Source organism: Maylandia zebra, linkage group LG11 (assembly GCF_041146795.1).
Source record: "Maylandia zebra isolate NMK-2024a linkage group LG11, Mzebra_GT3a, whole genome shotgun sequence".
Classification (NCBI taxonomy): Eukaryota; Metazoa; Chordata; class Actinopteri; order Cichliformes; family Cichlidae; genus Maylandia; species Maylandia zebra.
The window spans coordinates 9,958,631-9,971,601 of NC_135177.1; the positions used below are offsets into that span (position 1 = coordinate 9,958,631).

Below are 12,971 nucleotides of genomic sequence, written 5' to 3' on the forward strand. Positions count from 1 at the left end.
CTTACACACTCGACCAAACAACAAATAAGTTAAAAATCAAAATGTCTCTTCCAGTGAATATAAAAAAAATTTTTTGTGTGATTTGGCGCATCTCAAATAAATAAATAAATGAATGAATGAAAATATTCCCTACAAACAAAACTTATAAACTCTTTGACAGGAAAACAAGCATGTTTACTTTAACAGGTTTTAGCAGTGATAACAATATTACCAGCAGTGCTGAAAACGTGTTCTGAAGGTGTGCTTGTGGCTTGTATACACAGATATTTCCGTGTCATGTGTGGCATCAATGGGGAACGTTTTTCATGCATTTTCCACCAAACCAGTGGATTGTCTTCTCCGTCTACAACCTCCTCGCTAAGGTAACAGTCCACTTCTATCTATGCCTTCTCCTCCAGTGTACAATTTGGCAATTAGTTCGTCCATGTTTGGACGTCTTCTGTGTTCTAAACGCAATTCAGTTTGTGCATGTTTACACTGCTCCGCCCATCAAAAGTCTCATGCGTGAATACATCGCCTATTGACGGTTATTGGAGTGATGATTTTTGGTTGGAAAATTCTTGCTCCCCGACCCATTATCTCCCTCTATGTCCCTTGTTTCCTCTTTGTCCCTCTCTCCGTGTCCCAGTCATGTCATTGTTTTCGTCTCCCGATTCTGTTCCCATGTCTGTTTCTTCCCTGGTCCCAGTGTCAAGTCCATGTGTCTTAGTCTGCATGTTTCCTGTTTTATTTTGACAGTCTCTACTCTCGTGTTCAGTGTGTTCTCTTTTGCTTCCTCCTGCCTCGTCACGTATTAACTTTTTACAGCTGTAAACTTTTGCAAAACTTTTGCGAGATCCCGAGTTTGTTTTGCGAGATCTCGCAAAACTTTTGAGCTGGACGAAGGCAACGCTTGTTTGCCAATCCTTGCCTTGACATCTGCATCGGTTCAACCTTGCTGGTCGATGATGCTGCCTAGGTAGGTAAAAGAGTGTTCTTCCTCCAGAGGACTCCCACTAAGGTAATTGGGTTGTTATTATTGGACTTGATCTTAAGGATTCTGGTCTTCTCCTTGTTGATGATGAGTCCAACCCTTAGCTTACAATAAGGTCGTCATGTGACATTATTTTTTGCCATATTATGAAAGGGGCTGCGGTAGGCTACCTGCTATTTAAAAGCTGCATGAAATCCTCTGCAGGTTAGCGCAGGATAAACAGGTAAATCTGCACTACTGTGATGAGTTTAAACTAAAGAGCAGTGTGTTGGACTGGTGCACAGGGACGGGTGCACACCTTAACTGCTTCCCTACTTACTTTGCTGTTTAGACGCAAAGAAACCCACTATAATGTAAACAACAGAAGAGTTTTTATTTTCCTTCTTTTTCTCTGCTCATGTTCTACTTACCTGGTTACCTTTGTTAGATTTCAAATTTAGACTGAAGTAAAGTTTGTATTCCTACAGTGATTATTTATCAGTAAGGTTTGGAAAAAATAGGTGGTAGAAGGTTGTTCAAGGAGCTAGTTTTTACTTTATTACTTTTCAAAGTACATTTCAGAGCCTGTACTTTTATTTGAGTAAAGATCTTTCATTTGAAAATAGAAAATTGAACCCACGCTAAAATAAGGAAAAAATAAATATACACTTGTTGGGTTATTTAGCTTGAGTGGTGCTTAGGGGGCGATATGCTGAGTAAACTTGATGTAATTCAAGTTTTTCAACATACGATGGTTAAGAAGGCTTTATTGTAACATTCGAGTATACATCGAGTATTTGCCATCGAAGTACTAAACTGTCTGTATGAAAATCACTGAGTTTTTTTTCTCCTACACCCCACAAGTAAGTCATTAGTTTTCTAAAAGATTGCCTACCCGGCGCACTGCGCTCAGCATGTGTTTATATACTACCAGATAAGGAATAATATGGCGACAGACGAGCGAGGGAATGAGACACGTTGTCATTTGGATTTCACAAAGAGGTCAAATAAAATGTGTTCATTTGCAAAAATTGCAACAAACAAATTTATTCTGCTGCAAAATTGGGAATGTTTTAAACGTCTCCCCACAGAAAACGTTGAATAAACCAACTGTGACACCTGTGACTGTTCTTGGTCAGTTGTTTTTATAGTCACTATCTAGACTTTTGCTTCTGTAATTTAAGGTCATCACATTTGTTAAATTTTACAATTATATATATTTTTAACCCTTTAGTATTCTGCTCAACCAATTGGTAGAGTACATTTTCAGGCCCTATGTCTAACTGAGGCTTTCACTGAAATTGACCTAACTTATTCAGTCTTTTCTACCGACTGGTTTACATCTGTAATGCCAATAAATTCCACCAGAGGGCACTGTGGATGCAAACGGTTGGTTCTTCTTATCCCTCTCCCAACCAGGAAGTCAGAAACAAAAAACCATCCAACATATTTTGAGTGTTTTTGATGAAACTAAAGTAGGAAGGTATCATTTTCTGATATAGTGTTAGAGGACTTACAGGTCACATCTGTTTAGTATGTGATCAATTGCTGTTGATAAATCACATTAAGTGTTAGCACAGCAAGAATATGCTGAAATAATTTCCTCAGTAAATAATTTTTGTAACTTTCTGAGTAAAATGTAATCAAGAGTAGCATGTGGAAATCACAAATATCACAACTAATCACCTTTTAACCAATTTACAGTAGCTGGAAAATTAATATTACTAAGTTGTCAAAATTATAATTTCATGTTCAACAAGTACTATATGGCAATTACATGGCTAAAAATCACATGGTCCTGTGGCGGATTCGTGACTGGTGTCTCATGATACCATCCACCTTCAACCACAGTGTGTTTGAGGTCATGGTTTCATATGAAGCCAACAGGGCTGGCACCAGTATATTGCCAACAAACCAGATGAGAAGGGCTTTAAATTGTTCTGCCAACCAAGTTCATCTGGCAACATTCACGACTTGCTGCTGTATCAACGGGGATCTACATTCTTCAATGCTCCCCTCCGTGCAAAGGAACAGAAGCTACCTCTAGGCCAAAGTTGTAAAAAACACTTTTGAAACCCATAAAAGAACCTCAGCTCTTCACAAGTTTCAGCTTGGTCCAGAACTTGAACAATTCCTTTGTGTCAGGTGCATTAGTACTGTGTGATCAAACTGCACTGGTGGAGCTCCCCTGATGAAGAAGGGCAATGGAGCAGTGATTACAGGTCTGATGAAGGTCTGATTGCAGTAAAATGATTTGACAACAAATGTGTCAACCTTCTTAATGCCTGTGGGTTCATGCCTCTTTCATCGGTCAAATGGTGGAGCAAAGAGTCCAATGCAAAGATCACCATTCCATGCCCATCACTCATCCCTGTATATAATTAGCATATGGGAGGAAGAGGTAGAGCTCAATATTTTAAAAACTATAGGGTCTATTGAAAAACAAAATGATTGGTTGTGGTTATTACTTACCCAAGTCAATAAGAAATGCAAGAAAATCATTTTTCCATTGCTGTTTTGGACCTTGAAGGGTTAAAAGCACATTTTTACTTTCACTTGGTTTTTTGTTTGTTTCTTTGTTTTGTCTCATGAATAATTTTTGATGGACTTTTTTGTTGCTATGATCTTTTGGTTGATAAAGGTCTACTACTGACCACAGAAAGAGACTTACTGTGACAGTATTGTCATTTGTGGAAAAACCTCTGTGTGCAACTTACATAAAAAAAAACAAAAACATTTCAGTTCGTTCAGATTTTTCAATTCAAAGTAGAAAAAAATATTGAATGGTCAATTTGAATGAGTATACCAGTGCAATTTGAAGTACTATATAGTTTGGGAGGTTATTTAAACATATCGTGATATATATTGTGTATCGTGATATACCCAAAAATAGATTTTCCTGATATCACTCAGCCATAGTGGTGCTCTTTACCATCTCGTGTCAGCAGTGACATATGTATGCAAATGAATATAATTATAAAAAATAAAAGTGGAAGGACACCTGGAAACATGCAAAAGGTTTCTAGTTATAAAGAAGTCAGTGGGCTGGCAGTAACAGGCTGCGAGCCAGTTCTCTGGAAGGGCTGGTCGTACAGCTCAACACTGTTTCTGTGAAGACTAGGTGCAGTTTGAATGTGGAAGCTTCCCTTTGTTCATGTAAAGTTACTGTCTATTGTGAGAAAATGTGATAATGTTTTGAGGAAAGTTTGTGTTTAGTCGAAATTAGTCTTTATTTACTTTGATTACAGTTTAATAAAGGTTACATAAATAGTAGGGGTGCAACGATATTCGTATCGATATTGAACCGTTCGATACAGTGCTTTCGGTTCGGTACGCATATGTATCGAACAATACAACATTTGTAATTTATTTTATCAACTTTCCTTCTGACGATGCTGTCAGTGTTGAGCGCTCAGTGAATCTGCGTTCGACTACTCCGCCTAGGCTGCACTGTCGAGCGCAGATCCACTGAGCGCTCAACACAGACAGCATCGTCAGAAGGAAGAGCGCAGGGCAAGCTAGCAAGACAGAAGTTAAGCTCTCCTTGCAACATGGACATCCCCCACCCTCATTCAGATCTGGCGTTTGGAATTATTTTGGTTGTCATGTGACGTATGACCCTGAAGGTAAGCGAGTCATGGACTAAAGTAAAACAGTATGTTGGATGTGCCATGCAATGCTCAATTACATGGGTGGGAACTAGTGTGTTAGCGCAGTTAGCTCATTAACGTGTTGGCCGTCTAGCCCCATGCACGGGGCGATCGGCGGTAGCTCGTTAATGGAGATTTGCCGTGTTGTGGCGTTAAGGTCATTTCAACGAGATTAACCTGAAAGCACTAGTGGGAACACAACGAATATGACTGCACATTTACGCCGACATCATCCTAGTGCAAAGACAAAAACAACAAGCATGCTACTAACTTTAGCCGAGTCATTTAGACAGCTGTTAGCACATGATTCTCCTTATGCTGCTGAGAATATAGCCCAGAAGAAGCGGATAGTATAGCTTTTATTTTGGAAAGAGACATTTCTCTGTAATAAACTCTCTTTTCCAAAGATGATGATTCCTCAATCAGATACAGGGCTTGCAATATCGCTAGCCCGACGTCCCGGGGCTAGCGATTTTTTTCAGCTACCAGAATCTATCTCTTCCCTGCCCGTCGGGCTATTGTAGGAAGGAAAAATATATGTCAATGCTTTTGCATTCTTTCAGAAATGTAGCTGGGTAATTATGTCATTGGCATCGGTGAGCCACTGTCAATATGTGACATATTGAAATCGCGTTTGAATTTGCGCTTGTTTTTTTGCTTTCACTTTGCAATCGTGCGAACTGTGTATAGAGAGCGACAGCACTGATCTGTGAGTGATGATAATTTGTGCACCAATTCCTCTGACATCGTCTTATTAATCGTTAGCTTACTATGCAAACATGACAAGTGAAATCTCCCGCAGCTTAAACATGTGAGAGGTTGATCGCGCAGAGAATCGCTGAGCTTATGTGAGTGCGTGTGTAAAAGCAGCAGGATTTATATTTGACTACGATGACCTGGATGACTGAGAACCTTCACAGACAGATATATATTTCAGTTCTGCTGAGCCAAATAAGACAGGTCAGGGTGAAGAAGTGACAGCCAAAGAAAAGCTTACCATAAAACGGAGAAGTTATGACAAATGAGACTATAAGGCAAAAAGAAAGTGCAGCTTTATGGTTTCATGGACAAAATAATTTCTGTGGCTCCCATATGACGAGCTAAATAACCAGGGCTGCACATAAGTGGTCCGCAGGTGCGCATTCGCTGTCAAAATAAAAAACACGCACAAGGGTTAGGGTTAAATTTAAAAACTGTACTTTTGAGTTAAAATATATATTTATAATTTTAATAAATGACAAATTAAAAAGGCATGAACATTTTTTTTGTATCGAAAAAATATCGAACCGTGACACCAAAGTATCGAAACGAACCGAACCGTGAATTTTGTGTATCGTTGCACCCCTAATAAATAGATACCTTTAAAGAAAGGCTTGTATGAATTTCTAATGAACATTTGACACACCAGATGCCCCTAAGCTGAGATGAGTTATTTTGTCCAAAGTGGCTATTGTTTCCTCCTGCACCGAGCTCTGACTCACCTGGAGAAGCCTGGAAGCACTGTGAGGATCATGTTTTTTGATTTCTCCAGTGCTTTTAACACCATCCAGCCACGACTTCTGAGAGACAAGCTGGAGCTATCAGGAGTGGACCACCACATGTCCCAGTGGATACTGGACTACCTCACAGAACGTCCACATTATGTGAGGACACAGGGCTGTGTCTCTGATATGCTGGTCTGCAGTACGGGGGCCCCACAGGGAACTATGCTGGCACCGTTCCTCTTCACCCTCTACACTGCAGACTTCTCCATCAACTCCCCACGCTGCCACCTACAGAAGTTCTCTGACGACTCTGCCATAGTTGGCCTCATCACAGGTGAGGACGACTCAGAGTACAGACAGTGGACTCTGGACTTTGTGGACTGGTGTCAGCAGAACCACCTGCTGATCAACGCCGGGAAAACCAAGGAGTTGGTGGTGGACTTCCGGAGACGCAGACCCACCACACTGACACCGGTGAACATCCAGGGAGTGGACATTGAGATAGTGGACTCTTATAGGTACCTGGGTGTTCACCTGAATAATAAACTGGACTGGAGCCACAACACTGATGCTCTTTACAGGAAGGGCCAGAGCAGACTCTACCTGCTGAGGCGGCTGAGGTCATTTGGAGTCCAGGGAGCGCTTTTAAAGACCTTCTATGACTCTGTGGTGGCATCTGTCATTTTTGACAGTGTTGTATGTTGGAGCAGCAGTTTATCGGCAGCTGAGAGGAAGAGGTTGGATAAACTCATCAGGAAGGCCAGCTCTGTTCTGGGATGCACCCTGGACCCAGTGCAGGTGGTGGGAGACAGAAGGACTCTGGCCAAAATAACATCTCTGATGGAGAGTCTCCCACTCCATGCATGTAAATGTTGCTGAACTGCAGAGCTCCTTCAGTGAGAGACTGCTGCATCCTCGATGCATGAAGGAGCGTTTCCGCAGGTCCTTCCTCCCTGCAGCTGTCAGACTGTACAATCAGAACTGCTCCCAACAAACATAGATGTTTGCATCTGCGCTGTAACTGCAATAATTTAATCAAACGATTCGCACTACAACCTGGTTTGCCTCTTATCTGTAGTTATTTTTATTTAATTTAATAACCGTACAGCACTCTGTTTATAGTAACCATTGTCCTTAATGTAAATATGTAAGAAAAATTGTGTATGTTTCTGTTCTGTGTCCTGTGTACTGTTTGTTTGTATATGTGTCTTTCTGGCTGCTGTTACAACCAAATTTCCCCTTGTCGGACAATTAAAGGATTATTCTATTCTCTTGATAAAGAAATAAGTTTTGGATGGCAGAAATACAAACAGGGTATCGGCACACCTACTTACTTACAGCATCATTTCCTTAGGGACTAATAAAGTATTCTGATTCTGATTCATAAGGACACAATGTCTGTACTTTTGCCACCTCCACTTGTTACTATATCAGGTGTTTACTTAAAGTTGCCACTAGATGGCGCATAACGCTAAGGAGGAACGTAAACCCTCTTACAGGTCAGGGCTGCAGCACAAATCCTGCAGTCAAGTGTAACCGGTGTGATTCTGTGTTGTGTCTGATAAAAAAGGTAAAAGAAAGAAAGACCTCCAAGTAAATAATTTGCCCACTCCAGCTCCTCTCCCACAGGGGAATTGTAGAAAAGGGGAGAGGCAAAAGGGGTACACTGTATTTATAGGATTGCACCAAAGAAGAAGAAGAAAAGAATGAGGAGGGGCTCTAACTGATAATGAACATAACTACAGGCTTGGAGGTCCTGAAAGTCAGGTATAAAAGGAACGGTTTGGGGGTTTAGAACACATTTTGTGTAATTATAACAATGTGATTTATGACCCTGTTACACAAGCACTGAACGAACTTTTGTTTTCTGTCTCTTTGTGTTGATGGACAGTTGCAGGGTTTATGACTACACACCTCCCACCAGAGATGGGCAGTAACGTGTAATCCGATTACTTTTTTCAAGTAACGAGTAAAGTAAGGGATTACTATTGCAAAAACGGTAATTAGATTACCGTTACTTTCCCGTAGGAACGCTGCATTACTGCGTTACTGATTTTTTTGCGAGAATGTCTCACGACAGTGACGTAAGCAAGTGCGACGTTGGTGACAACAGCTGTGTGCAGTTCAACAATGGATCACATATCGATTGTGGGAGAGAGTATGAGCGTGCAGTGTTTAAAGCGTGGAAGTACTGACCTTACTTTGAGTTTGATTGCATAAAAAGTGACAAAAACATTAGCGTCCGTTGTGCGTGGGAAGAAAACTTCTTTTTACAGCGAAAAAAAACCCCTAAACTTCCAAGCAAGCACCGAGTAGCTACGACGTAATGGGAAATTCACAGAGAAACTCGCGGATTCTTCCACTGACTGCTGCGGCACACCTGCACCAGGGTAAACCTCCGCCTACCTTACTCCCGCCTTACAGGTGAAAATAGAGCAAAAGGACCGCTAGTCTTTGACTTTATTTATTTTCTGCTGTGTTTTACTTGCATCTATTTGAAAGACTGAGTGTAAACACAAAAAATATATATTTTATGTGCTGGAATGTGCAGAAAATAAGTTTAGATATTAAACAAATTTCTTCCAGTCAGAGAATGTTGCATATAATTAAATTTTTGCTTGATGCATAAAGTTTAAAGATTAAAACTAATAAAACAAGTTTTAAAAAGGGACTTTTTCATTTGATTACATTTTGTATGATGGATTGTGTAGAAAAAGTAGAATTGGGCTGAAAGATCTATCACTTTATCACCTATTCAGGTTGTAAATCGTGTTTTTAAAAAGTAACTAAGTAGCTAAGTAATTAATTACTTTTGAAAATAAGTAATCAGTAAAGTAACGGGATTACTTTTTGGGGGAAGTAATTAGTAATTAGTTACTGATTACCTTTTTCAAGTAACTTGACCAACACTGCCTCCCACATCTGCCAATTATCACAAACGCTCGATTGCACTACTTGCTGCAAAGGGTGGCACAAGCAGTTTTAGAGGGAAATACTTTTTCACAGAGGGGCAGGTGTGGATTACGGAAGCGTAGAGCTGCCACCCAGGCAAAAGAAAAATACAAGTGTATCACGTTATAACGTGAAAAGTTTATTGTTCTAACAAGATACTTTTCCTGTTTGTACAATATACTTTTCACGTTTGAACAACATAATATCACGTTATTACAATATACATAATTATCACGTTCGTACAATATAAATATTATATTGTATTATTATATTGTACGAACGTGATAATTATGTATATCACGCTTCCGTAGTGGATAGCTTTTCTCCCTTAATGAATGAAATGATCATTGGAATACTTCATTTTGAATTTATTCAGGTTATCTTGGTCTAATATTACTGTGACAAAAATGCAAAACATCAGAAATCAGGAAGGGGGCAAATACTCAAACAATACTGTATTTTTGTGAGTTTAAAAGGATCCTTAAAAACAGTACATTATTATACTTTAACAAAACTTTGATGAGCAATGCATTCTAAGTTCTCTTGACATTAGGCTGAAATCGCTGCCAATTCTTCATTTTATTGTCAAGTAAATGATCAAATAATTAATGCAGTTATAATTACAATGAGTTTAATAATGTGCTTATGCAATGATTAATTCATGAAATTGTCCTATTGTTATATCCACGACTGTTACACTTTGGGAGTGAGAACGTGTTGGATCTCTAACAGTTCCTCACTCTAACTGTAGTACTTTGTAATACAATTACAAAGTATGTGTTTTACTCCAGAATCATGATAAGAAGAAAGACGAGCTACATTTTCACTTGTTTGAAATAGTTCATTCATAGGAAGGTCATAAGGGAGGAGGCGATACAGGAGGTTGTGACTTTAGGTTACAATGTGCGCGATACTTTGTTTGGTTTTTACACTTGGCAGGTAAAATATTTCAGTTTGAATGACATTCACACAATCTTATAAAAATCCTTTTATTTAAAACTTTAAATAACATCACAATGTCATGTTTAAAATATTTTCATATTTCAGTTTTTTTTGTGTGGAATTCCTAGTTGTTGTTGTTGTTTTATTTTCCACCCTTAAGCTCTTAACAATGTTTACAAAAACAGCTGTAGCAATGTGAATATATGTATTTAATAGCTTGTTCATTGTGGCCCTTATTTCATAGGAATAATTCACAACTCTTCTGTAATGGAGTCATGTGTCTTCTAATCAGAAGCCTCAATGTATAAAAATAATATTATTTGTTTTAACATTTGTCTACCTTTATTACAATGCATGTACGCCAATAAAATGGAGAATGGTGTAAAAATATCCTCTTATAACACTTATAAAAAAATTTTCAATGTGTGTAACGGACTGCAGACTAGAGAGCATTGTTTACTTCATCTATTGTTAAGCTGCAGTTTGGGTTCTGCTGCTTAATCTCATGGAGTCTCTTCTTTAGTTTTTCTGCCATGGAGTTAAGATCTGAAGCTGTTAGCATGTCGGGAATCTTCCTCAGCTTTTCCTCCGGAGCCTTTGCCAGCCAGTCTATGATGTGATCCATGAGAGGCTCTCTCTGTTTGGGGAGACTGCACCTCTCTTTCGACGAGGTAAGGATGTATCTGTTGCAAGGAGACAATGGTTTAATTGGCATCTTTTTTGAATTTAGAGGTGAAGGAGTGCTGGAGAATAATCAAACAGACAAAGAGTGTGCTCACTTGGAAACAAACTTCTTGATTTTTCCTACACGCATCCTGTGTGCATGGAAGAATCCTGAGAGGAATGTCCTGAGAGTCTCACCTGAGAAAGTTTGAAATAACTTTGTAAATTTGGTTGCATTAAAAAATATTTTGTTTTTGGCAGATAACATTAATAACATACCTCCGTTTGCAAGACTCTCACAGGTGCCACACACGGTGTCAGAATAGGCTGAGCCAGTGAGGAGTATGCTCTGCCCGCTGGAGCACTCCTGATGTTTTACACACAAATCCACCACAGAAGATGAGCTGGAAAAATATCCCTCTGGACACTTTTCACAAACGGTGTTTGTCTGCTGTGTACCTAAGAGAGGACAACAGAGGACTTCAGGTCACTACATTCATTGGAAGTGTAAAGTGAGTTAGACATACTGATGTTATGGATAAACAGAAGAAAACAGAGGGATGGTTTAGTAGTTCACATTTAATAAATGAATACTGTACCTTTAGTTTGAACCCCGTATCCGGGGCCACACTCTGTGTGCCTGATACAGAAGTCATCAGCTGAGTAAAAGCCTTCTTTGCACCGACAGATCCTGTTGGTTGTCGGGGAGCACTCTGTTTCCACCTCCAGGTTACCTGTGCAAAGGTTGCTGCAGTACAGACACCTGGGCAGGTAGTTCCACAGATCGGTGAAGTGGCCATTTTTGCACGGCTGACACTGTGTGGGTGTGGTGGCAGTGCAATGAGCAGACATGAACGTGCCCGGTGGACACTTGGGACATTTGAGGATCTCTCCGGTTACCGGGTCTCGGTGGTCAAAGGTGGGAACAGGATCCACCACTGAGGCACCACAGAGTGAACCCGAGAGCAGGACCAGCGCTGGCACGATAAACTGTAGAGAGAGACGACACCTGATTATAAGTGCTGAAAATACCTCAGAACATGTGATTTGCTATGCCTGTGAGTTATAGCTCCCTCATCCTGTAGCTCTAAAATTTCACCTAAAGTAGTGGAAATATTTACTAGCTTAAATTGCACAACTTGAAAACGCAAGTCAAAAACAGTAACACAGGAACATGCATCAAAAATATGGAAGCATTTGTTTGTTTTTAATCCTCTCACATTAGCTGTGTTTTGTTTTTAAGTTGCCTCTTGTCTGATCTGACCTGATACACTGACTTTTCAGGGGCCAGAATGAAACTAACAAGAGGAAACCTCTTTAACCTCAATGCAGCATCTAATGGATAAACCATCTGTACACTGTAAGCACAAAAGAGTCCACTGTGGCAAACGTCCTCTACAAATCATTGATAAAAGTGATTTAAGTATTTAACTATTTCGCGTTACATAATCAAATGTAATTAAACATAAATGCATATCTCTGTTTATTCTTTTTCTATTGTAAAATATTTCCCCATTTCTAGAATTTGTATACTCTGTAAAATAAACATAAATGAGTTTTAAAATTTTTGAAATTTGAACCTATCACGTATTCCCATTTTAAGCTCTATAGTTGTGTCAAATACTCACCATGTTCATGATGGGATGTCTGTCAAAGAGGATTTGACAGCACTCGGCTTTATAGGAACCATTCCTGCGTGGGTGATGTGGTTTGTCTAATCAGCTGTAAACTTCATCTTAAAGGTCAAAGTACTTCTGTGTAGTAAAGCAATGTTATTGAAAAAAGAAACTGTCAGAAAATGGAAGGAAGTATTTGGAGTAATGTGTGATTTAGTTTCACTCGCTGCCTGTTGCTAACTTTTTATGCGTCATCTTAATCAAGTGTTGTGACAGAGTTTTTTGGTTCCTCCTTGTCTGATAGAAATAATTCACATTTAAGCTCATTTTCAGATTTCACCAACTTGTTGCTGGGAGGCCACTGATATGAGATTACATGAATAGAGCATATAGTTTACTGTTTACTCTTAAAAGACCTTAAATCTTCTGTAAAGTGTAGGGTCAAATATACAGTGTCTTGCAAAAGTATTCACCCCCCTTGAACTTTTCCACATTTTGTCACATTACAGCCACAAACATCAATCAGTTTTATTGGAATTCCACGTGAAATGCATGATTACTTTGTAATGTCATTGAATACACAGTGGATTGTGTAATATTGTATTCAAAAGTCCAAAGCTTGCACAGTTTTAAAAGCTCAGTTGTTTCTTTCATTTGTGGGAATTTGATGAATATAATTTATAGCGAAATAAAGAAGTCTACAATGTTACAG

The 12,971-nt window shown here is 39.3% G+C and overlaps 1 protein-coding gene across 1 annotated transcript; it reads right to left on the reverse strand.

Annotated features, from left to right (window-relative positions):
- Positions 1–9,424: 9,424 nt before the first annotated feature.
- On the reverse strand, positions 9,425–12,385 carry LOC101474130 (tumor necrosis factor receptor superfamily member 11B). Its single transcript, XM_024804228.2, has 5 exons — positions 12,272–12,385; positions 11,243–11,633; positions 10,923–11,102; positions 10,760–10,841; positions 9,425–10,663 (listed from the first exon to the last, which is right to left on the reverse strand). The coding sequence occupies exons 1-5, from the start codon at positions 12,278–12,280 to the stop codon at positions 10,423–10,425; spliced, it is 903 nt and encodes a 300-aa protein (XP_024659996.2). The 5' UTR covers positions 12,281–12,385; the 3' UTR covers positions 9,425–10,422.
- Between the last annotated feature and the right edge of the window lie 586 nt (positions 12,386–12,971).